This window comes from Polypterus senegalus, chromosome 7 (assembly GCF_016835505.1).
Source record: "Polypterus senegalus isolate Bchr_013 chromosome 7, ASM1683550v1, whole genome shotgun sequence".
NCBI classification, from domain to species: domain Eukaryota; kingdom Metazoa; phylum Chordata; class Cladistia; order Polypteriformes; family Polypteridae; genus Polypterus; species Polypterus senegalus.
The window spans coordinates 122,430,703-122,458,280 of NC_053160.1; the positions used below are offsets into that span (position 1 = coordinate 122,430,703).

A 27,578-nucleotide genomic window follows, 5' to 3' on the forward strand; every position below is an offset into this window, starting at 1 on the left:
ATATATATATATATTAGCAAAACACCTGCACTTCGCAGCGGCGAAGTACTGCATTAAAATTTTTATTAAGAAGAAAATTAAACCTTTTTAAACTGAGGGAAAATATACCAATAATTATTTACTCTTGAGCATGCAACGTATAGTTGGCCATGTGAACAGTAATCTTGTTTGAAATCTCACAGCTTGGATTGCTGCTGTCGGTTTGAGTTTCATGGTTTGTTTCAATTACGACAGTATTTGTAGGACTTGTGTTGAAGAGACATTCGGCATTTGTCAAGCGTTGTAAGTATACAACCGGTTTCATCGATAACTTCACATCCAGCTTTTGAGAGTTTAAACATTCATAAACATCAAAGTGTCCACTACTGAAATCGTCACCTGTCAATCTAAGATGTTTAAGAGGCATTAGCGGTTGTCGAAATGTGTAAAATATTTGGCCATTTCGATACACTTGAAAGAGACAACCGAACAATTCACCGGCAGCCATCAACTCACATGCAGATGCATAGGTGAAGGGCTTAAGCATTTCACTCTTCTAGTGCTCCTGTGTAGAATAATTATCTCCTGTACCGTCATCAGTCCACACCTTGAACCTGTCCCAGTCATTCAATACATAAGACACAATGTTCCTCCGGATATCAAGAGTGAGCCTGATATGGCCGTGCAATATGTAACAAAGAGAATGGAAAAGGTAGGTGCCATCTCCGGGCATGGAAACCACTCGGTAAGTGACAGTTCTTTGATCGATGGAGATCACCTCGATAGACATGTTAATGGGGGTACGGTTGAAATGATAAAGGAAATGGGTACCTGAACAATGTAAAGTAAGTCTAAAATACCTACACAATAACTATAATCGCAATAAATGAACAATAAAACAGCAGAGAAGCCGTGGATTAAATAAAAAGACTGTAGTTATCAGCAGGGAGATGTGAATCCCATGGCGAAGCAAGGAAGGGAATGTAGAAACTGGAGCAACGGACAGCCTTATATAGGCAGTTTGCCAACAACGTGGAAGGCATTGTGATGGGGGACCCAACGCCGCCTCACACAGTGACCAAGCTGCAGGCTATGGACATATATATGTACATAAGTAGGATTCAGTTAGCGTTGGGAACCTGCACACCAAATTTTTTGAAGATGGGCCCATAAGTAACAAAGACCGTTGAAAAGTTCAATATGGCGGCCGACTGTGGCATCATACCACCGAAATAAGTACCAAATTTCAGCCTTCTACCTACATGGGAAGTTGGAGAATTAGTGACGTTGGTAAGTTCAATATGGCGGCTGACAGTGGTGTCATACCACTGAAATAAGTATGTACATTGGTTTCGGTTAGTGCAGGGAAGCCGCCAACCAAATTTCATGAAGATGGGGCCATGAATAAAAAAGTTCAACATGGCGGATGTTGTTGACCATTATGACCGTTACGCATAGAATTTCGAAATGAAACCAGCTTAACTTTTGTAAGTAAACTTCAAGGAATGAGCCTGCCAAATTTCAGCCTTCTACCTACACGGGAAGTTGGAAAATTAGTGACGTTGGAAAGTTCAATATGGCGGCCGACAGTGGCGTCATACTATCGAAATAAATATGTACATCGGTTTCGGTTAGCGCAGGGAAGCCGCCTACCAAATTTCGTGAAGATGGGGCCATAAATAAGAAAGTTCAACATGGTGGACGTTGTCGACCGTTATGACCGTTATGCGTAGAATTTCGAAATGAAACCTGCTTAACTTTTGTAAGTAAGCTGTAAGGAATAAGCCTGCCAAATTTCAGCCTTCTACCTACACGGGAAGTTGGAGAATTAGTGATGAGTGAGTGAGTGAGTGAGTGAGTGAATCAGTGAGGGCTTTGCATTTTATTAGTGTATGTATATATATATATATATATATATATATATATATATATATATATATATAATTTATATATATAATTTTTAATGTAGGTAGATCATATTGACCTGGTCATTTTAAAAGTAGCTCGCAAGCTGAAAGTGTGTGGGCACCCCTGTATTAATGTATTACACAGCAGCGATATGACAGAAATGTCCATAAACCAAAATCAAAGTTTACTTTGGCAACAAAAGTTTATTCCAGACACTCAGAAACAAATGACTACATTATTTCACAAAAGTATTACATTATTTTGCAAAATGCTCAATTATTGCTTTATTTTGCAAAGATACACCTGTGGTATAATACATGTGTGTGTTTTGGTTGCTTAGTGACAACTATTGACACACAGATTAAACACACATATACCATGGAATCAAGTGACAAGACCTGAACAAAAGTTAAAGGGACACATTTAGTTTTAATCAAATTTAAGTTTATTGCAGGTGTTTTAACATTGGCAGAGTGTAGCACAGAGCTAGCATTCCTGCATCACGCTGTCATTTCCAGGATTGTTTGGTATCAGTGAGTGTGTTTGCATGATTGCCTATTTTAACAGCAAATACTGAAAATGTGTCAGTAATACTTCTCAATTAACAAAATATGTTCAGTCCTTCATTTGCTATGTAGTAAATACAGTAGCATCCAGCCATTTTTCCCATCCTTAACCTAAGCCTCTCAAGATCCGAGGTATGAACAGTAGCTGCTGCACCACTAGATCATGCCATTTCAAAATACCTTTAGTGAATAACTGTAATAAAGCTAAACAGATATAGCACTTTATTTATAGCTTTCTGTTACTAAATTGCAAGTAACACACTATATTCGGCTTCGCTGTGTGATTGAGCCCTGCAAAGCACTTGAGTCCATTCTATAAGCAAATTAAATTTATCCCTCAGCACATCTTATTTGGTTGCACACTATGCATGTCCTTGCTCTATCCCTCATTTGCTGTTACAAGACGATCAGAGCACACATATACATGGCAATACTGACCAGTCAGGCAATATCTTTGCAAACTAACACAATACTTTTGCAAAATAAGGAAATAATTTTTGTTTTAGTAGCATGCTTCAGTAATTTGCAAAAAATGTATTTACAAAGTCCCTAAATGGATTTTTGTTGATTTTCATTTGGTCTTTATCAAATGCATTTTAATATAGAGAGCCTTAATAATCCAATCTGTTGAGGATTGTACTTATGAAGAGTAATTTATACCTGGTATATATGATACAGGGCAGTAATTAGTGATTTTATTTACTTTTACTAAATTTGTTCAGTTGACTCTATATTTTAGACTACAAGACCAGATATGAAATAATTGTAAATCCTTTAAATAAGCTATTTTAATTGTCTAAAGAAACACAATTGTTGCACTGGAAGTGTATTTCTAAAGAGGAATGATCACTTAAAAAATTAATCATAAAGTGAACTTATATAATTATGCGAAACATTTGCATTTAATGAAATGGTGTTGATTTATCATATATAGACAGCTTTACATCAACATAAAGTACAACAATTGATACAATAAATTCAAACATACCACTTACTTTTTTCAGCTTTTATTGGTGAACATTGACTTATTTTTGTCAGCCTAAGCAATATACAGGTACGCTTACAAAAGTAACTTTTTGGATATGCTTAATTAAATTGACGCTTATTTCGATTTACTGTAAATATATTGTCCTAATGGTAAAACAAATACTGTACATGTTGTCACAAGAACAAGCCAAAGACATCAAGAAAAGTTTGGGGCAGCCAATATATATCTTCTTTAATAAAACCCCTGTGTGTGTCCAGGTGTCCGTGTGTGTGTGTCTTTTGGTGAAGTGTGCATGCGCGAGGCTCGGTGCGACATGCACGACCGGCATCGTGGACGCACACACACTGGAAGCTGGGCACACAGTGAATGGCGTAGCCACGGCCGCGCATGATAAGCAAATAAAGGACAGCATTGCTGGGGAGAGTGCTGATTGGGTAGTCTCGGCCACGCACATAAAATCCATAGCTGGGGAGACGCCACACATACTGCTCCGTGCATGTTTACTAACTAACTATCTACTAACAACATGCCACCCAAAAAAAAAGGGCACGTCAAGTAGGAAAAAAGACACAGACACTCAAATCGTATATAAGCAACATCTCCTGGAAGAACGGTCAGCTCAGCAAGTAAACATCAACAAAAGAAAGGCTGAAAGACAAAGAAAAATACGAGCAAATAGATCGATTGTAAAAAAGAAAATGAGCGTCAGAATATTCCCCGTATTGATCTGGCTCTATCCTCTACTAATTTACCCTTTACCATAAGAAGGCGACAATTTCCAGTTACATTAGCCTTTGCCATAACAATTAATAAAGCTCAAGGGCAAACATTAGAAAAAGTTGCCATTTACTTGCCAGAACCAGTATTCAGCCACGGTCAGTTATATGTTGCATTATCAAGAGTTAGAAGTTTTACAGATGTTGCTGTCAACGTTGTAGATGGTCCTGAACAAGAGTGTTTACAAAAAATGTTGTCTATAATGAAATTTTATTGAAAAATTTCCTGAGGTAAAAAAATAAAAACATTTTTCTAAATATCTTCTTCAGATATTGTGTATTACAGATTGTTATAAAGTTTTACACTAAGGCAATATTAATTATACTTACTGTATTGTCATATACGTTTCTATTTTATTTTTAATATTATTTTACGGCGGCACGGTGGCGCAGTGGTAGCGCTGCTGCCTCGCAGTTAGGAGACCCGGGTTCGCTTCCCAGGTCCTCCCTGCGTGGAGTTTGCATGTTCTCCCCGTGTCTGCATGGGTTTCCTCCCACAATCCAAAGACATGCAGGTTAGGTGGTTTGGCGACTCTAAATTGGCCCTAGTGTGTGCTTGGTGTGTGGGTGTGTTTGTGTGTGTCCTGCGGTGGGTTGGCACCCTGCCCAGGACTGGTTCCTGCCTTGTGCCCTGTGTTGGCTGGGATTGGCTCCAGCAGACCCCCGTGACCCTATTCGGATTCAGCGGGTTAGAAAATGGATGGATGGATATTATTTTACTTTAGGCTTCTTGCAAAAATATTTTTAACAAAAAAATTAAGACAACAAACAGGTCAAGGTCCCTTGCCATTTAATATAGACTGTTCCTAATAATGTTTATGCAATACTGTTCTAGCGCCCGTTATTTTAACAGGCTTAATGTCTAGTATATATACCTGTATAATATTCCCTGGCTGCAAATGGATAATGCATAGGAGTTGTTTACAGGTCCAAAACAGAACTTAGGTAGATTGTCAAAGATGGCGGCTTTATTTGCCAAGATAGGAAGGGATGTCATCAGAGGAGCTGGAACTGGAAGGACTGTCATCAGAGGGCCCGGAACCAGAAGTGACATCATCAGAGGGGCCAGAACCCGTGCAGGACTTCCTATGGATGGTCTGCAAGGGATTGAGAAAGAAAGTCAGTGCACCTCGCCCTCGCTGCCCCCCTGGTCTGGCATGAAATTACCATTATTCAGACCCTTTGGCTACTGTGTGTGACAATGTACAGTATATAGCTTTAACATGTTCATATTATTATACTAAAAAATCTTGTATTTAAATAACCGTTTATGTTATATCAACACAATTAAGGATGTAAAAGATATTTTCATTATTTTCAGGATTGCATTTTTTGTGTAACTTTAACAGTGACAATTTTGTTGTATTTGAGGCAAAGAAACACTTTTCTGATGTAAAATGATCAACAAATTTGCCAGTTTATCAATATACAGTATATATATATATATATATATATATATATATATCATCTTCCACAACTACGCAACCTCCACAGCATTCGGAAAAACAACTTAACTAAAAGTCTTTCTTTCCAAGTGTACAAAGGTATGGGGGTGCTTTGAATACAACACAACAAAAGAGGCTGATCTTTGTGCAAAAACAGGATTGTCACTATCATAAAACTGGTTTGTTTTAAGTTACATCAACTTAATTCTACTATGTATGATGAAAAGGAAAATAACATGTTTTGAGTATTAATAAAGTGGTAATTCTGTGTAAGAGCAACTTAAAATAGGTAAAGACAATTATGTTTCTGTCAAAGGAACGTAATTTAATGGTTTTGTTTCAACATGATTTAACCGTGTTAATGTAATGTCTAAGAATATTATGTCAACTAGGACAAGAAACATAATATCAACAAATTTAAACGACTGTATATTAATCTAGCAGACCCCCGTGACCCAGTAGTTAGGATATACAGTAGCGGGTTGGATGATGGATGGATGTATATTAAGTTAAATTAGATAAAGTAAACAACCCCTTTAGTTATTTTTGAGGGTAGTATTCAGTCTTTGTGTCGAAGTGGAAAAACATGCTAGAAAAATCATTTCGATAAACGGTAGCTGTAAACAAAGCTGTGCTTTTTGTAAAGAGGTGCATTTTTATAGCAAAGATCGGCACTATATAAAATACTTTCGGCAAAGCTACAAAATATTGTCTTGTAGATACGTCCTTTTGACCACTTTACTAAGCGTAAAGTTAAATAAAATAAGCAGTTTAAAGGCATTTTCCATACAACAGTCCAAGAAAACAAAAGCGCAAACTGCAGCTTTACAGCGTCCGCTACACGGTTTTGACGAAGCAGCGGCACTTGAAAGTGATTTATCCCGCTTGCCGGCTTACAATCCAATCATCTTCGAGAATTTCTCGCAGAGGCGGCTCTTCGAATTGCAACAGTCTTTATAACCACGTGACCTGAATCCATACATAAAAAAGAATTCACAGGAAGACTTCAGGCGTTGCTACGCATTTCCTGCTGATATGTTAATTAGAATATGTACTACTGAATGTATCGTTCAGTGGAAAAAGATAATTGACACAATTCCTCCCTACAGCTTTTCATATTATGCTTTCAACTTAATAATAAAAGTTTGTTCAACTGGAACCGCCACCTGACACGGAAAACGAACATTCGGCCTAGGTGCGGATTGATCGCAAAGTAGCTCTGTGTGAGGGCGGAGTAATATGAGTCAAGTCCGCGGCAGGGTGTGTATAGTTCCGGCTTAGACGGCCATCTTGTGGTATAGTTACAGAGAAGATTAGAACGCCGGAGAGGAAGCGGGTAGTTGGGTTGAGAGAGGAAGAGTAGCCGGTAACAGGAGCGGAACCCCAAAGACGAGAGTTTGGAGAACAAAACGAAATACGTATTTGCTGGTTATCAGCCGGAAGACCACGATCAACTGGGTGACTTTAGGAGACCACAGAGTGCGCGAGAGCCAAGCGTGTTTTTGTTTCCTTTTAACTGACACATTTTCATTTGAGACCTGAGAACTCTTTCTCGTCGTTGTCTTCATCATCAATGGCTCTGAAGCGAATTCACAAGGTAATATCATAATATTCGGACACCCATAGCGACAGATCGGGTGAGGGCGGGGGCTGGAGCTGGTGGAATTCACAGTACTACATTGGTTTAGTGCGTGGGCCTGCGTGTGAAGGCAGCAGGGGGTTTGCCTAGGTGCCTTCCTGCCTGTGCTCCGCTGTCTCGGTGTCTGGGTATCCTGGGATTCTTTGGTGTTTACCATTGTACGTACGCCTAGGATAGTTAAAAAAAGAGGTCCAGGCAGGTTTTATCACTTCCCCATAGTAGCAATTGTTGATGTTACGTAATCACAGTTTGCGTAATTTCTGGTGTGTTATGGTAGTAATCTGATGACACGGCCGTAAGGCGATTTTTTACGGACGATTCCATATTGAGGTAATGCGTTCATCTGTTTTCTGTGTAGATTTATTACTCTTGCCGATACATTTAGACATCTGTTCACTGTAATGCTTGTTTCCCCATTTTTGTCACCCCGCATTATAAGATGGCGGCGTCAATGGCGGTTTGAATCTCGGGCCTTGTATATTGAAAACAAAAGTATTTTTTTCACCTTCATCTGTCTATATGTTCGCTGTTCTTGTGTATTCCACACTGACGGTTCTTGTTTTGTTTAGGCAAGAAGACAGCTGTGCTTGAAGTGGGGACGGGGGGCTCACAAGATTAAGATGCGGACATGTTCCATTCAGGGCAACATGGGCAGCATGTCACAAAGTGTGTTCATTTTCATCACCGCTTCCACGCGTAGGGCCGCAATAGACAAGTCCAAAGCATCTGTCCGTTATTATCAGCCCGTGCAGATTTTAACATAAGGGATTTTAGTTGATATGAGACAAGAGTGTTTAATCAGCAATATGCTCAGCTTGATGCTGTTGTAATATAAGAAGCAATAGTTTCGTATGTCGTCCGAAACCATCTGGATGTACTGTATTTGACAAATTTTCAAAAAATAATGTTGATAGACATTGGTCAATTTAAGACCCTTCCCTGGAGACGTCTGTAGTACTTAATGATGCCATGTAGTCGTATAGATTATTTCATCTCTATTTTTGGTATATCTTGGTAGAACAATGTAGTAAGGTTTATAACGTAAGAAAGATTGTTTTTCATCGAAAATCTCACCATGTGCATTTTACCACCTGTATGGTTGCTGCAGGAGTATTGTGGGCATGGAATTCCTCATGTTTTGTGACTAGTGAATGAAGCATAACTAACAAGTTACACTGACTGAGCAGTTGACTAGCAGTTTGCATTGAATGGTTGGCACTGATCACCCTTGTAATATCCTACCGATGGTCACATTTTCTAAAACGCATTCAGTTGAGTCTTTGAGAATGCGACTTGCAGCAGATGTGTATGAAAGATAAGCGATCTGAGGTCCTGTTAGTACCAAGTTAGGTCCTGGATAGTACCAGTAGCTGCAGGTTTTTGTTCTAACCTGACGGACTAAATTAGAAGGCAGTACTTCCTGGTATCGGCCATTATTTAATTGTAAAGGCTAGGTAGTGTTTCCATTCTGCTATTTCTTCAGGTCATTATTACATTGTAGATTTTTCTTTTCAGTGGACATTATTGAAATGATTTGAGACCCAGATCAAGTTTGTAATTTCCTGTTCTCTTTTTTTCCTCTTCTATTTCTCATTTACTAAAATGTTTATTTGATGAAGACGGTTGTGTAAAAGGGATCAAGTTAGCTTCCTATTCATATGGTGTTTGCATTGTATTGATAGGTATGTAGCTTGTTAAGAAACTAAGGAGTAAAAAAACGTAAATGCAGCAAATAAAGCCTGAAACATGCAAGCAAGTCAGGGTTGGGAATCTCAAGTTAGCCTAGGCGCTAAATATTGTTTGTGCACTTATTACTTCAGTAGTAGTAATTAAGAGGTAATGATTGGCTCCTAATTAAAAAGTTTGGATCCCAGACCTATTGCCACTTTGGCCTCCAGGACTACTGAGTGTAGTTACCTATATTTGTCACTTTCATTATGTGTGCTGGCTCAAAACCTCTCTCTTCTTTGCGGCAAAACTTCTTTCATAACAGGGGTAGTTGGGCATTCAGTCCAACACTGCCCTTGATTTATTTTGTTGACTTTTACCAGTGGGTATGATTCTTCAGAAGCTGACATTATATCCTTTGCATTAAGCAAGATCTGTAAGTTTAAGATTTCTAAGCAACATTTTGTATATTAAAGGGTTGTTGTACATGTTTAAAGTTAAGAATTCTAAACTTGAAAATGTAACCATCCTACTAAATTGTACTTGTACTGTACTTGGTAAACTTAACAGTGCCTTGAGGAAAAAATAATCTCTACACCTTTTGTTATTATAACATTCTGCAGAGTAGAAACCAAATTAACGTGTTAAAGTATGTTTTTCACAGTTGTGCATAACATGTTGCTCAGTACTTAAATCGGTTTCCTGTAAATTTAAATACCTCATGACATAGTATTTGATGGAAATCTCTTGTATACAAAGCCATGCTCATTTTAGTTAACTCTGTAAAGCTAGTCGGTATAAATTCTTAAAGTAGTTCTTTTCTTAAGTCTGGTTTAGATCTGGAGTTTTACTGGGTTGATCATAAAATTACTTGCTCTTTCTCACCTCCTTACCTTTTTGATTTTTAAGATCATTATCTGGTTATAAGGGGGATATTTCTAAGTACTATACAGAAACTTGTTTTTTTCAGCATCTGCTGCTTCTTGGGAAATGTCATCAGTTTTCTTTGCAAGCTTGATTCTTGTTGCTCAGCAGATGCCCCTAGTTTGATGTACATTCCAAGTAGTTTAAGCAGTGTAATGTTTTCCTTTCCAGTAAAATGGTACTATTTTGTTAATTTTCATACTTTTAAAAAGATTTAATCAGTCTTCATTTACATTAGATATGAGCTTTTTTTATTATTAGCAATATCCCACAAACTGTCACCACGAAGACATTTTTCTTCAGACTGTTTTTAGGATCCTACTCTTGAGTTTCAATCTGGTTATTGTAACTGTCTAGTAGAATTTTGCTTTCTTGAACTTTAATCCTTTTCTCAATTACTGCTCTTCATGTTTGATTTTGTGCCTTACTATACCACTCCTTGTTTGAGTCCACACTAGACTTTGAAATATTGTTTATCATGCAAGCTTGTTATGTCATACACAGTAATGGGACCACCACTTAAGGCCACAGTAGTGCTAGCTACCTTGTGAAGCATATTCTTCCTTGTTGACTCACCTGATTTGATCACTAGTGTGTGTACCCTGGTTCCAACATGTGTACTCGCAGATCCACTGTAAGGTGGCAGACGTGCTACCGAAGGAGATCATGTTTAGTGGTACTGAGTGTTTCACTCCTGTGCTAGTATTTGGAAATGTTTTTCATTTGCTGTTTTATTTATTTATTTTAAACCTAGTAGTATTTGCTTCATTATTACTTTACAATTAGTTTTATGAAATGAATACTGAAATTCCATCTAAATTGTGTTGAAGCTTTAGCTGTTCGTTTTATGGTGAAGGGTTATCAGTACACACTCCTAGTTTGGAGTACAAATTCTTTTAAGCTTTATCAAACTTTCATGACCTATGATGTAGTAAGATATCTTGGATCTAAATTTAAGTGAGGTTGATGCTACACAAGTGGGCAAGCTGCACGATCAACTAGAATATTCTTGCCTTCCAATAGTGATAAAGCTTGTGTTGTGTTTCTTATTAACCACTCTCAAGGCATCATTTTGTTTAAATCCCCGCCATTCCCCCAAGTAACACAGATCCATTATTTAGTGTCTTAAAATAGCAATGTACGAGCACACAATCGTCAATTAGGAAGAGCATTAACTTGAGCTATCTCTAGCCCATCATTCTAATTTTTTTTTTAATTTTATTGAAATCACATAACATTCCATACAGAGAGATCAATTTTACAAGAATAGGATTGAAAACAAATCCACCCCACCCCTGAGAAAGAGCATGGTCAGCAGAATAAAAATTAAACCTAGTAAAAAAATAAGTAAGTAGATAATTGAATAAGTGAATATAGATAAATGGAGAATTAAAAGAAATGGGGAGAGAGTCTGCTTCTTCAGTGCTTTAAAAGCTTATTCTAAAATGTTATTGATTACATCCTGCTAGGTTTTGAAAAATTTCTGTACATCTCCAAGTGAGAATTTGATTTTTTCCAGTTTCAAATATATAACATCAGTTACCCACTGACTTAAAAGGGGGTAGTTAGGATTCTTCCAGTTTAGCAATTTTTTAAAATTTATTTTGTAGCCTACAGTAATAGTAAAGGGCAACTGGGGAAAAAAGCACAAATTAAGTCCCTTCAAAAACACAAATCTATCATTTACCTATTTCTTATTAGATTGTATCCTATATTAGGTGGAAGTCGTCCCCTTAGGAAAACTGCAACTGTGTATTGATTGCCTGAAAACAAAGTAACAGACGCAATCTGCAACTTGCTTTCAGTCCTCCTTCGATAGTTATCCAACTTTCAGCGATATGAAGTTTGATAAGGGTGGGGAAACGGCCCAATGCACGCATGCAGCATCAAGTTTCCCAACATTTCACTAGCTACACATGTAGTTCCGAAGGAACAAGACAGTTCACTCCAACCAAGCTCTTCAATTGTTACAATCCTGGAAGCTGGATATATGAAACCTACTAAAATGTCAGGTTGCATCCTGTTTAGTATATATTACATTCAGTGACTTTTTGAAATAATGCTTAATTGAATGTTGCTCCCTGTTCAAAATGCTAGTGGTTACAAAAACGTCTTGGTTCTTCAGCTGTCTTTGTTTTCTACTGTTTATGGTTGAAACCAGTATGCATGATTGGTCTCAAAAAGCCAACAAGCCTTGTTGTGTATATCAAACATTTGCAACTGCAGTTAATGCATCGTATCTTATATAATACGCTACTGTGGCTGTCCGTTTGACTGTCCAGGATTTTAAATCGCCTGCAGCTCGCAAACCGTTTGATCTAATGACCTGAAATTTGGTATATGTATACTATGTGACGTCTACTATCCCCTTTTGGGAGTGATGATTGACCTTCAAGGTTATTCCTCTTTTTATTTTATTTTATTGTAGAATCAACTTTCAGAAGCGGGGCGGCCGCGCTGTTCTCATTCTGTACCACCTTTTCTGTCACTTCCCCTACCTCTTCATGTCTTAAATCATTTTTGAGGCAGATTGAAGACTTAAGAGCTTGCTTAAGTGAAAAATTAAGGAAAGCATCTTAAGTAATTGCAACACAAATACTGACTTAATCAGTTTTAATGTGAATAGATACTGACAAAAGAAGAGAAGTGGGCCGCTAGGGTGGAGAAAAGAAGAGCTGTGCAGGAAGCGGAAAGCGCATCAGCCTCTGAGCAAACGAATGCTAAATGTACAGGGAGAGTATGAAAACTAGGAATGCTCAAGTCAAGCGTATTCACTGCACCGTTACTGGTGTCCAATAATTAGGATGGCCCGTTTAGCACAAGTAGCAAATGTAAGTATACTATCACATCTCGCAGTGCACAACTCCAACCCCATCTGCATTACACCCCTACTATACCTAAAAAAAAGTTTACGTAAAATTGCATCTTCAGACTTTGAAGGGAGACCTTTTACCCCACCCACATAATCACTAAAGAAGTTGATATAACAGTACAGTAGTTTTTTTTCTACTTCAGATAGTGATGATGAAAATAGCTTATTCCTGAATTAACCTTCAAGGAAAATGAGCACTTGCTTAAGGCACCAAGTGGTGGCAAAGAACCATTTTTTTTTTTTAAACAGAAAACAAAGCAAGTCATCAGTAGGCAACAGTGGAGTGGAAAACATTCCATACAGGTAGTATTTTATTATTGAAGTATCTTTTTAAAAAATTGTCCAGCAACATCAATTTCTGTAGAGAGAGGATTTTGACTGTCAGTAGTGTGAAAGCTTTCTTTAGTAGGCTGGATTATTGCGCTTGGTTTAATAGCTTTTGCACAGGCAGTGTTCAATCAATGGACATGTACTTTTTCTTTGGTTCGCCTTCATGTAGTTTTGTATTGGGTTCTTCAAGATATTTTGAAAGGCAATAGTAAACTCTGCTTAGGCTTATTTTTATTGAATACCGAACCACAGGCATTGGGAAGAATATTTATTTGTAAATTTCTTCTTTAAACTCTCTAGTACCTACAGTACATTTTCAATTTTTTATGGCTAATGTAATATGTTCTTCTTCAGTTATTATTTTGAACCATTAAGATTTTTTGAATATTACATAGCTTTATAAAAGAATGAATTGATCTAACTTACCCTGATGTTGTGACCCTTTCAGTTTACCTCTTTTACCAGGGGCTCAGGATTTGCATTTGTGTCACATCTATTGGTCAGGGTTTTCTTGTAGTATTTTTATTTTTGTAACTTATTCTGGTTTATTATCTTCCATTCTAATTCATTTGTGTTTCTTACAGGGATGTCAAAAGAACCAATACTTTTGATTCTAGTCTTTGGTACTACAGTGTTCCAAAATCGTAATGGTTCAAGCTTTTTTTTTTTCCAGTATCCGTGGTACTGAATGATAGTCTGTACAGTATTTGTGCATGTATGCAGGTAGACCAATATTACATTAGGTAAAGTACTTTGTGTGAAAATCGTAAATGAATACTACACATAAAAATACCTCACCATGGTGGTCATGCAGCACCGCATCTCCACGTCAGAAGAAAACCTTAAGTAATGTCTAGAAATACATTTTCTTCAAGGCAGGATAATTTCAGTGTGTGACTTCAGGAATTTGGCTTATTGTTGTGTATTTTATTTATTTATTTTTTTTTGTCCCCTTAACACTTTTAGCCCATTACAGAGTTAATCCATAAGTCATTAAAGTATGGTTGGTGAGCGCAATGAGTAAATTTTAATTGCTCAACTTGTAGTGTCACAAAGATGTAACAGAAAACAAAATGTCATGATGAATAATTTTTTAATACTGTGTCCTACACAGACCCTAGAAAGTTAACGGAGACTTCACATTCATTCTTTAATTGTGGTGATCATGTCCACGCATGTGCATTTAAGCATCCATTCATTTTCTAAGCAATTTATACAATTCGGTTGTGGAGCAAGTGTCTTACATTTGCATATAGCAAACTAGTAGTGCAAACAGGTATAGCAAGTAAAACTCAAGACAAGTTTCTGACAGTGTCTATTTGGCTTGCCTGTACTGGAGATGAATTCAATTTTTGCATTTGTTAATACCAAAATTTAAAATTCAAAGCACCAATAACTGCAGTTAGCAAGATGGGCAAAACATACGTCATTGCTAAATATGGATATGCAAATCATAAAATTGTGATTTGTTTGGTTTTTGAAGGCAAACTAATGTCCATTTGTGTAATCTCTAAAATGTGAAACGCAATAAAAGGACATGTGTTATATTTGAAAGGTGCGTTGGGAAGTGTAATGAGGTCTGCCAGTTATATTGCAGATCCAGTTAATATTTTAATTCTGAACTAGTACACAGGCTAAGCAATAACAAAAGTCTTAAGATATTTTGAAAGGAGTTTAACAAAGGGTTTTTTTTTTTTTTTAACTTAAAAAATTTCTTAAAGGATTATTGTAAAATTGACAGGATTAATCTCATGGGTCGGGAGTCAGAATGCAGGGTCAGCCATTGTACAGTGCACCTGGTGCAATATTCTGGTTCAGGAACTTGCTCAAGCAGTTTGCTATGTTTTGGTTAAGGAACTTGCTCAAGCAGTTTGCTCTGTTTTCACATTGATGACTCTCCATGCCCTTTCCACATTAAATTTCAAGCTGACTCAGTAACATGACATAGGTGATTGGTATTGACCCTACAAAAATCTGATAGGTATGTCACTAGGGGTGCTCCCAAGTCTTCTATTTATCTTTGTTTAGTGTTTTATGCTGAGAATTTTGTATTCAACGTTGTATATTTGATCTTATTTTTGTGCTTTTTCATTTTGAAATTCCTTGAAGCATTTTGAGCATGGAAAATGTTCTGTAAAAATAGAATTATTGCTTTAAAGTGGTCCTTATTAAAAGAAACATCAGCCACAGTTAGTCTATGAAATGGAGCCAGCAGAATCACCTAAGCTGGATTCAGTCTGAACAGTATATGCAGTTTGATTATACTGTGATATATACTGTAACCTTGATAGTCTTTATTAAATAGTGGTATAATTTTTTGGCTTTATTTCCCACCTCTATGAAGCAGCTGGTTTGCTCATTGCAAGTAATTTTTATAGATATGCCTCCCTTATATTTAATAAATGGAAGTGAGAGCAACCAGTCATTTAAATTTAACCTTTATATAGCATACACCATCCTAACACATTTTAAATATTGGTAGAAGTAGATCCAGCTAGGATAGTTTTTGAATTTGTAGGTTTTAATATTAAAAAAAAAAAAAAAAAATTAAATTTCCACATGGGTTAAAGGTACTCTATGTACACTTTGTGTCTTTTTTATATTTATACTGCTTTTTTCCTCTTAGTATTTGTAAAATGGCAAATTCTTATGACTTTTGTTTTTAAAAGATGCCTTTCACAAATTGATATTCTCTGCGCACAAAATTAAGTGATCAAAGTGCAGTCTGTAATGAACATAAACTGTTACAGAATCATTTGCCATTTGTCAGTAATTGTGACACATCATATAAACTAGTTTTTGCTGCTGGAGGTTAGACAGTCTTCTTTTTATGTAAACTAAGGTACTTCGAAACTATACATGTTTCATAAATGAAATGAGTGAATATACTGATTGTTGTATTGTAATTATCTCTCAACTGTTTCCTATTCATAGTAAATGTTTTGTTCTGAGCAACTAAGGAAAAATTCTGTAAAAATGATTTTGGGTAGTTTTCATGAATCTTCAAGTACAATATTAACAGTACAGAGCAAAATTTAAAGCAAATTCAAGAGTAGGAGGTGGTAGTTTGGGTTTGCAGGGTTCAAAGCGATACTTTAGTGTGGGATTCCATGCTAAAACTCCAAAATAATTGGTACACAGTTTAAAGAGTCAGAAATATTTAAACATTTACACAGTTCTGAGGTTAATGTCAAATCATAGTAGCTCAAATTTTATTTTAATTTTCAGTGTGTTCAGCCTTATTATGCCGAGCACTGGAATTCTGTTAGTTACTGCGTATTTTGTATGCAAATGTTGTTGCTTAAATATAGGCAGGTTGTTTCATATGTGCAGTGTGCGTTCTCTTGTTTGGAATTAGGATTCCTTTGTCTTTCTGTTCTTGCTTGACCCTTGTCAGACAGCAACAACACAGAAAAAGTGGATACTTCGCAACTGAGTTGTGGATTCTGCTGTTTTTTTTTTTTTACTTTCACTTAATAAGCTGAAATAAGTTGGTAGAATTTAAAAAAAAAAAAAAAAATGGTTCCTGGGGTAAATGTTATTAAACTAGGTGATTACCTAGTTATGCAATGAGGTGTATACCAGTTTTTGATTTGCACACATGTGCTCATCCCCTTTTGGACAGTTAACAAGGAAAAGTGATCAACTGTTCCCAAATATGGGATGTGTATGAACAGCAATGAACTGTAAGTAAGAAGCACCATTCACTAAAACAAACATGAAACAATTAGTTTAATGTAGTGAAATCGCTACCTAAAACGCAACACTAATGCCTTTTATTAAGACAAATGCTGAGGTTTTGAGTATAGTCACATTAAATATAGATTTACATTACTCTATAAAAGAAATTTAAAGGACTTAACACAAAGTACAGTGGAACCTCGGTATACGTCCTTAATCCGTTCCAGACCCTTTGACTTATACCAAACAGGACGTATACCAAACAAATTTTTCCCACAAGAAATAATGGGAAAATGATTAATCCGTTCCCATGGAAAAAAAAATCCTATTGCTATTGGCATATTATACATTGATGGGGTATATAAAATAATTTAAACACTGCTTAATACTAAAATACATAAATACAAAAGCAATTAGATGAAATAAATGAAAATTTTACTTCACTTTTTAATAACATCTTTGTTTTTCACATTCGTAGATACCGTCCTTCTTGGCAAGCGGTATGCAACAGCCATGTCCCGGATACGCATGCCACCTTCATACTTTTCAACAATCAATTCAAATTTACATGAAAAAAACAGTCACGTTGTGACGATGCAGGTTTGCTGTTTGCTCCCATTTGCTGCCGGGGAGCCCTTGAATCCTACACCGTCGGTAATGTGCCTCGCTGCTAACCTCATCGGTAACAACAAAGCAAGAGGATGGTGAAAAAGTGCAAAGTGCTTTTATTAAAACAATTAACAAAACAAGGTGTTCAAATTAAAGTGCAGTCTCCAAAGTTCCAATAAATAATCCATAAAATCAGAAGTGAAACGTGGAGGTTAAAAACAATAGAAAAAGTCTTCTTAAAACAACGAAGTTAAAAGCAGGAAGCATTCTTTAAAAAAAAAAAACAAAACAAAAAAAAAGCCTGGTGCCTGCTTCCCAACTGGGGAGTCGCCCGCCCTACTTGCAGCTGACCTTCGCTCTGCCTGCTTCAGCCATTTTATCCATGCGTGCGTGCGCTCGCTCGCGCGCTCTCTCTCTCTCTTGTCCGTTCTGTCTTTTTACTCCCCTTCAAGCCAACTCGCGCTTCTGTTTATCAAGATAAGCAGCCCTCTCTCTCTCACTCACTCAACCTCCCGTCTTTTTTTTTTTTTTTTCTTTTTACTCCCCTTCTAGCTGACTCACACTTCTGTTTATCAAGATAAGCAGCCCCAGGAACAATCATGAATGCGGAGGGTCCCTCACAAGTGCACTTTGGTGAGAAACGCCCACATCGCTAATCGCCCTGACAACCCTCAGCCACATAACCTCCACGCCCCCTCACCAAGCTGCGAGCGCAGTGATTGTTTATTTTAAAGCTGGACTTTGACAGGAGCTGTGGACACACACGTATCACACACGTGAAAGTTCACAGAGAGTTATAGCGCGGGTTGTTCACTGAATGCTAGCAACTGGCGCACTAACGCTCGTGGGCAGTCGTGGCTTTGTCTCGAGAGAGGTAAACAAGGTTAGTACGCGAGTCGTATTCCAAACAAAGGTCGTATACCAAGCAAAATTTTTGGTGTCCAAACAGGACGTATACCAAGTTGGACTTGTTCCAAAGTAGATGTATACCGATGTACCACTTAACTTTGTAGTCACTTACTGCATTTGGAAGTTCTCATCATGCACATTATCAAAGGGTGCCAAATGAGGAGGACTGATGTGGAAGGGTTTCATAACTTCCAGCGGTTGCTTGACTATAGGGATGTCACAATACCAGAATTTTAGTAATCGATACCTATATCAGTGAAATATTACAAAAACAGAAGTCCCGTTCAACTTTTTTTTTTTTAGCTACTTAGATACAATTGGTTATATTTTGGTTTTCCATTTGGAGCACAGGTAGGGAAAATGACTTGTTAATGGTTACACAATGTTAGTAGCAGGATTTAAACCCACTGTTTTAGGGTTTGAAGCCCAAAGGCTTAACCACTACATCACACTGGTAATGGCAGCTTTACAATACTGGTATGCCCATCAAGACATTACCCAACTATCAATTAAAGTAAACTAGTACTGTATTGGCATTCATAAATATAAAAAATACAATGCAAGACTTGAACATTAATGTGTGATGGAAATGGGGCTCTCCAAGTGTAACAGCCAATGGGAGGAGGTATGGTTTATAAAAGAGATTATCATGGACTATGTTGTATACATTCCAAACTTATTTTTGATGTTTTCTCTCTAGTAACTGAAAAATACTGCTTACTAAACATACATACACTCACCTAAAGGATTATTAGGAACACCTGTTCAATTTCTCATTAATGTAATTATCTAATCAACCAATCACATGGCAGTTGCTTCAATGCATTTAGGGGTGTGGTCCAGGTCAAGACAATCTCCTGAACTCCAAACTGAATGTCAGAATGGGAAATAAAGGTGATTTAAGCAATTTTGAGCGTGCCATGGTTGTTGGTGCCAGATGGGCCGGTCTGAGTATTTCACAATCTGCTCAGTTACTGGGATTTTCACGCACAACCATTTCTAGGGTTTACAAAGAATGGTGTGAAAAAGGAAAAACATCCAGTGTGCGGCAGTCCTGTGGGCGAAAATGCCTTGTTGATGCTAGAGGTCAGAGGAGAATGGGCAGACTGATTCAAGCTGATAGAAGAGCAACTTTGACTGAAATAACCACTCGTTACAACCGAGGTATGCAGCAAAGCATTTGTGAAACCACAACACGCACAAACTTGAGGCGGATAGGCTACAACAGCAGAAGACCCCACCAGGTACCACTCATCTCCACTACAAATAGGAAAAAGAGGCTACAATTTGCACAAGCTCACCAAAATTGGACAGTTGAAGATTGGAAAAATGTTGCCTGGTCTGATGAGTCTCGATTTCTGTTGAGACATTCAAATGGTAGAGTCATAATTTGGCGGAAACAGAATGAGAACATGGATCCATCATGCCTTGTTACCACTGTGCAGGCTGGTGGTGTAATGGTGTGGGGGATGTTTTCTTGGCACACTTTAGGCCCCTTAGTGCCAATTGGGCATCGTTTAAATGCCACGGGCTACCTGAGCATTGTTTCTGACCATGTCCATCCCTTCATGACCACCATGTACCCATCCTCTGACGGCTACTTCCAGCAGGATAATGCACAATGTCACAAAGCTCGAATCATTTCAAATTGGTTTCTTGAACGTGACAATGAGTTAACTGTACTAAAATGGCCCCCACAGTCACCAGATCTCAACCTAATAGAGCATCTTTGGGATGTGGTGGAACGGAAGCTTCAAACCCTGGATGTGCATCCCACAAATCTCCAACTGCAAGATGCTACCCTATCAATATGGGCCAACATTTCTAAAGAATGCTTTCAGCACCTTGTTGAATCAATGCCATGTAGAATTAAGGCAGTTCTGAAGGCGAAAAGGGGTCAAACACCGTATTAGTATGGTGTTCCTAATAATCCTTTAGGTGAGTGTATTAAACAGTAGAGATACAATGTTTGAATTAGGGACTTTAAAGATAATTCATAATATTTTAAACATACTGTTTAAACTGGTTTTGTAACATGCTATCGAAAATCTGATTTGTCATATTTGATAATATAATTAAGAGATGTTTATATCATTAGCTGGTTAAAACCACAACTAAAGGCAGATTTGCACTTGAGCGCTGCAAATTTCCTACTTTTTAGTAGCGAGCAATTAAGAAAACCTTTGTATGCAACAATTTAAGCATTTTTGGCCAAGTAGTTGAAATCAATGGTATCTCTTATTAAACACTAGTAAAAGAAGGCAGGAGAGCATTTTCTGAATCACTTTACAGGAAGTCGGTGCCTCTTCCTGACCTAGTCAGTGCTTAACACCCATCCCCAATCTGAGTCCCTAGGTGAAAGTTGTTTCCTGTGCAACCAGATCACATTGTTACTAAATATCTTTGGAAAACCCACTGGATTAAAACAAACCAGACACTTTAGTAATATGTTTGTTACTGGATGGCACACAGCACACCCTTTTCTGCCCTGTACAGCTAAGCCCTTAATATGATTGGCTTACCATTCACCATGTGTTCTTTTTGCCTTGCAGCCAGTGCTGCTGCAATAATCAATGGGATTAGTTTGAAGTACATTAGTTGTTAAATCTTAAATTCTCTCTGTGTTAATAGTAGAGATGCACGATATATCGGGAACTGTATGTTATTGGCCGATGTTCATTAAAAATGACGACCTCGAAGTCAGGCAGATGTGTACATTTTAACCAATACGGCTGACTGATATAATTCGGGCTTGTCAACAGGACAGGAGCACTGCGCGCATTGTTTATTTATTGGGCAAATATCGTTAGTAAAGCAGCATGTCAACCATATGGTCATATTTTTCAGTAAAAAAGGACGAGCTTCCTGCTCTTTCTGCAAAAAATGAGAATGCTAGGTGGCTGCAGAATTAAATCTTTCAATACCACAAATTTAATTATCCATCTGAACAACCACAATGACGAATTATACACAGAATTTCTAGCTGCTAATGCTACCAAAATGAAAGTTAAATCGGATGCTACTGGGATCACTAGCGGTTACCCAATACAGCAAAACCACGAAGATATTTCCTCTCGTGCTGCGTATGGTGCTGCCGGCCTCTCTCACGGTGCATCAGTGGGGACTTGTGGAAAACGTGATTACTCTACTTGAACCATTAGAGCAACTTACTAAAGACATAAGCGCACATTCATCTACAATTGCAGGCGTGATTCTGTCTGTTGAAGTGCTTAAGTCTGCTTAGCAAGTGTGGCAAGACAGATTCTGGAGTTCAGACAGCGAAAATCATATTTTTGGAGGCTGTCTCATAATGCTTCAGTGATACATTCTCTGAGCCACTATCCTATCTCTACTGTCCCTGTTCCACGGTACAAAGATTGATTCTGTGGCCGAGATACCAAAAAAACAAATGCAAGAAGCACTTGAGAAACAGCTAGTCAAGATGTCAGCTGGTGAAGGAGATGCAGAGATCAACAGCGAACCACAAGAGAAAAAGATTTGCACTCGGAGAGATTTTGCTTCTACATTCCTGGAGATATATGAAGAAATTCTTAAAGAAAATTCATATGCGGCTGCAAAACCAATTGCCGCCGAATTAAAATAACAATCATAAAATTTTTAACAATAATCATTAATTAGGAAGACTAGACATCCTGAATAAAAAATAATAATAAAAAAAAAACTGTTACGGATTAAATTTAAAGAAAAAGAAAACACAAGCCATACACTGCAGGTTTCTAATATCCAATCAGTATCGTCGTGCATTTGCCGAAATCTCACAGTTGGCACGGCGGCTTGCTGGGATCGTGCATAACTTAAGAGTGTGGTGCAAACATTAGCTGAGAAGAAAAGGAACATGTTAATGGCATCACCTCACCTTTTTGTCCGGTTTTTACAATTTATGTTTGTAAGATTATCTGCAACACTGTTATTACAGCGACACAGCTTGTGGGTTTTTCTACTATAGATCGTCGAGTCTCTGTGGAAAAATATTGGAGGAATTTAATTTAGTGGGTACTTGACAAAAAGGAGGAACAGGTTCGCCTGCAAGCTAAAATACATCTTCAAGTTTTGTACCTTGTGAAAGTTGTCTCCTGTGTCTAAACTGTAAATGATTTTAAGACAAGATCTACTCCAACTTTAGTGTCAGCATTACTTTAAAACAATCACCCTGAAATATACTGCAGTCTCTCAATATTTCAAGACACACCTGTGTTACAAAGTGTTTCATTATGGAACAGCTTGTGCTACATCTCTTAAAATTACATCTGCATCAAAATTTATAGAATACCCTTTATATGACCCAAATCATTATGTTAAGCTTTCAACGTCAAGTTTTTATTAATGGTGGTGGATGTTATAGGTAGTTGTCTTGTTTTTCTTTATCACATATATGGTCAAACTAATAATTTATTATATTATAGGTAAAAGTGTTTTTTGTGTTTTTTTAATTCTTCAGCTGAATAACTGCACCCTCCAGTACTGGAAAAGCAATGTAGCCTGTTTCCCAACCTTGGCCAAGGCAGAGCTCAAGTGCCTATTGGCACCTTGTACCAGTATAGACATTGAACACCTTTTTTCAGCTTTGTCAAATATAATAAATGAGAAGAGAAGCAGTCTTGCTGGTGAAAAGACACAAATGATTCTTTTTGATAAGAGAAACTACCATTTGTGCTTTTAAAGAAGCCAACTTAAGACCAGGGTTACTGGCTTCAATGTACCTTTTATTTTAGTTTTACTTAAAGTAATATACTGTGTGTCTGATTGTGGCACAAAGAATATTTATTCATTTTGTTTTTTGTTAATCTACCCAATGCCATGTTCTGTAATGACATGGTATATTGATATGCTTAAGTTACCCAGAATGTGTGCATTAAGTAGATTTTTGTAATGACCTGGAGTATTTTTGCTATAGAGACGGACCATATCTTGCTCTTTTTCCCCTCGCAGAAAGTACTGGCTGTGCATCACTAGTTAATAGATAACTATTTATAGTAATTTGTAAATAAACTTTACTGAAATTTGTTGTAAGTCGGCTATTCTGTTGTATACTGTTTTTTTTAGGCTATTGTTAATTGAGGACTTTACCTTCTAGGTTCAAAACTGAAAAATTACCTTTGCCAATAATGTATTTCAGAAGAACTGGGAATTTGTGTACCCAACCAACCCATATGTACCGCAGTGGCTATATAAGAGTGTAGTAAATGCCTCTTGGTCTTTTAATTTCTGTCAATGTGTTGGAGTGTTTGTTTAGTGTTTTTTTTTTTTGTGCAAATTTAAATATAGCCAAGAAAATGCCTGTATGTATAAAGAACTATAACCTCAAATAGTAGAAATTAATCTTGGAGGCACAGCTTCTTAAGCTCAGTCACAGTAATTTGTGCATCTGAAGTGGAGGCTTCATCCTTGGAAACCATGGGGAAAGCTAGCTTTGGTAAAAAAATTGGTTTTCTTCAGGGAGTGGATTGGAGTATTTGGAAAATAATTCAGAGTGTAATTACACAGAGTGCTCAGTAATTTCATTTGTGTCATTAGTGAGGTGTCCATGTTTTCTCCAAATGGATGAAATGTTGGTAATACTGAAAGTTAATTTCATGTATGAGTTTGCAACCACAGATCTCGGCTAAAAGTGGTGTTTTCTGGTTTAAATGTTTGTTAGAGTGATGGTGTGAGAGAAAGTAACATTGCTCCTTAAGAATTTGTTAACCCCATTATATCCCCTTTGGGCTTGTAATTCTCAGAAAAGTGTCTACATAAAAATAAGAGGACGGGAGCAGTCTTTTGAAAAATCAACATAGCTGAACACAACCCATGATTAGACAAAATTTCATACTCTCAGACAAAAGCTCCTCCATAAAATGCCGCTCCATAAAATCAAACCAGCGTATTTCATGTAATGTATACTGTATTATAGTGGATAACATTTTTCTTCACCCCTGAAGGTATACTTAGTAGATGTGTCTTAAAAAAGCATTTGTATTGACTGTTCATTGACTCGACACCAGTCGAGTTTATCATAGTGAGGATTGCTTGATTTAGATAGGTGGATGAGCGAGCAGAGCATTCCTTCTGTTAACATATTGATTTTGGCAATGTGTTTAGGTATTGGGTTTTGTGATTGTCAAATTTACTGAACACCAGTCGAGTTTATTGTAGTGATAGGTGGATGATCGATCAGAGCATTCCTTCTGTTCACATATGGATATCTGTGGTCTAGTAACCCACGTCCTGCTTACAGAGGAATCAAAGCTGGAGAGTTGCAGTCAGGGCAGGGCGGATGACACTGCAGTTGTGACCCACTGGGCTGGTTACTTTGAGCAGTTGTTCAAAGCTGATCCTCCGGCTAGGACGTTTGATCTCTCTGAGTTCATGATTCTTGAGGCTGATCCTCCAATCAGATGTGAGCCACCCAGTCTCACTGAGATTGCATAGTGGGTGAACAAGCGCTGGGGCTTGAAGGATGCAGGGATCTGTGGTATCTGGGGTGAACCTCTCCAGGCTGGTGGTAAGGCTGTCCTCCTGGCATTGCAAGCAATCTTTGCTTCCATTTGGGCGACTGGCATCATCCCAACTGACTAACATGAGGTCGCTGGAAAGGGGTGTGTGGTGCTTCTGATATCTTTGCAAAAGGATGAAGTTTCAAGTCTTTAGAGTCCTAGTGCTTCCTGTCTTGCTATATGGTTGCGAGACATGGACGCTGTCCAGTGACCTGAGACGAAGACTGGATTACTTTTGGTACTGTCTCTCTGGAAAATCCTTGGGTACTGTTGGTTTGACTTTGTGTCGAATGAGCGGTTGCTCGTGGAGTCCTGAATGAGGCACATTAGAAGGAACATCAGTTATGGCACTGCAGCCATGTGGCGTATTTCCCTGAGGGTGATCTGGCTTGCAACATCCTCATTACTCGGGACCCAAGTGGCTGGACCAGGCCAAGTGGTCCCCCACGTAACACCTGACAGTAGCAGATAGAGGGTAATTTCTGGAGGGTGGTACTGGACCGTGTGTCTGCCTGGGGGGTTGCAAACTGGGATCCGGAGTTGTTTCGTTGTGTAGTGGGTGTGGCAACACACTGTACCAGTTCATGCTTCCCAACTTGAATTGTGTTGATTTTAATATGAAGAATAAACTTTACCGACAACAAGGTTGTTGCATCTGGCACTCTAATCTGATGATTATATAAGGCAAGTCTTTTTTTTTTTTTTCTTCTAAAGACAAACGCAAAAGAGCAGGGAGAATAAGCTAAGGCAATAGACCTGAAAACAATGAGTGACCATTTCATTTTTAAAATCAGGGCAAGTCATCATAATGGGAAAAGTTTTTCACTTTTGAAAATGGTACTTGTTTGTGGGACAGCAGATCTGGCATTTAGTCATGAGCTTAGCAGAATGTCTCAAGTTAGTTGAAAAATATTTGCATACTCTTAGTCTGTATAAACTTTATACAAGCAGAGAAGTATAGAAGTAACAATTGTTTTTAATCACAGTTCTTTCAACCATGGAAGTCACAATTGATCTAACTGCTTTTCTCGCTGCTTATACTGGGCCATTAAGGGCCATGTAGCCACTTGTTCAGAATTGCCATATTTTAAAGTTGTTTGTGTATGTTGCAATGAAAGCCCTGCGCAACCAAATGCAATAGTGGTATTTTTCCATACCTAATGACGGTGTTAACGCCTAGGAAAAAACTTGTAATCCTGGCCCACTTTAAATCCCTTCGCACCTCTCTATCAGCGTCTTGTAAATGTGTCAATCAGCAGAAGCAGCAAGCAGCCTGCTGTCCCATCCTCCGCCTTGACAGAGCTCAACTCGGGCAAAAAGTTCTCTCATCTCAAGCCAAGGCGCCTTATTTGTGAGTGACCGTCATCAAGTCCTTCCATGAGAACCCTGAATACAATGAGGACTGATCATTTATGTTAGGTAGAATGCCTAGAGGGGACTGAGCGGTCTCATGGCCTGGAACTCCTGTAGATTTTATTTTTTCTCCAGCCATCTGGAGTTTTTTTTTTGTTTTGTTTTTTTTTTTGTTTGTTTTGTTCTGTCCTCCTTGGCCATCAGACCTTACTTTTATTCTATGTTAGTGTTCTCTGATTTTAATTCTTACTTTGTCTTTTTTCTCTTTCTTCATCATGTAAAGCACTTTGAGCTACATTATTTGTATGAACATGTGCTATATAAATGCATGTTGTTTGAGGTGTCTGGAATTATATAGGGTAACTAATGCAGTACACCATTATTTGGTATAAATGCATTTCATGTGTGTTCCATGTAAACAAAGATCTGGGTAAGTGTAGGATTAAAGGAAATGCTGAACACATACCTAAAGCAGAAGCTTTTTCCATATCCTAATAATAACGTGACGTGTATAATTTGTGAAGACTTTTGTTCAAATATCAAATGTGCGCTTTTATTCAAGAATATAACCAAAGGGGTAAAAAAAGTATTTGATTTACATGTGGCTGTCAATGATTTAAAAACTCAAGCTCAAATTTCAATCGACAGGAAGTTTATATGGATTGCAGTATTAATAAATCATAAATGTCCATATTGTCTGCTCTCATTAATTTGTAAAATGCCATTTGCATGTGTATATGTTGAAGTGAGCAGTTTGTTACAGTTGAGTGTATCTGCTTTTATGAAAGATTCCACCAAAGCTGTGCCATACAGTGAAAGAGTCCTTACCATTAAATAGCAGAATTTTAGAGCTTTTCAGTAAGGTATAGTTGTGATTGAAAACTTGTAGTACATGTTACAGCTCTTTGTAAAAGACAGGAAATATATTCTTAGGCAACAGTTAATCTTTAGGCATTCTTATGCATCTATAAGACTGCATGTGCATTGTTTTATTGTTGTGCTGTTAGACTTAGTTTGCTAGAAATTTGTCAGGGGAAATGTCTAATTCAAAAAGAAAAAAAAAACCTGGTTTAAGAAGACCTAGAAAAGTTGTAGATTAGTACTTTGAAATGTAAGTACTGCTTAATATAACTTTGAAGTATTGTGTCAGGCACCTTTTAGAGTTCAAGCATCTTGAGTTCTACGAGATCTGACAATTAAGTATGCAAACTTCCCGCCATGTACTGGGAAGCACTGTATCAACAGCTTGATAAGGTTTTATAACCTTGGTATATCGGTGTGTCTCAGCTGTGTTCGTGTCAGTGTATGGCGGTGCCATTGCGAGAATATTGCCGCTTGCATTACAGCAACAAACATACATTACATTTTTTGTTAAATTTTGCAAGAATGAAAGTGAAATCGGGGACATGTTAGTCAAAGTTTATGGGGATAATG

The 27,578-nt window shown here is 37.6% G+C and overlaps 1 protein-coding gene across 2 annotated transcripts in view; it reads left to right on the plus strand.

The window, feature by feature from the left end:
- Positions 1 to 6,927: 6,927 nt before the first annotated feature.
- Positions 6,928 to 27,578, plus strand: part of LOC120532821 (ubiquitin-conjugating enzyme E2 D2) — a 76,411-nt gene continuing 55,760 nt past the window's right edge. Inside the window, exon 1 of one of the 2 annotated variants that reach the window (XM_039759225.1) lies at positions 6,928 to 7,259. In XM_039759225.1, the coding sequence (XP_039615159.1) occupies positions 7,236 to 7,259 (24 nt within the window). In that variant the 5' untranslated portion in view covers positions 6,928 to 7,235. The remainder of the gene's footprint in view (positions 7,260 to 27,578) is intronic. The other variant, XM_039759226.1, reaches the window with a different exon arrangement.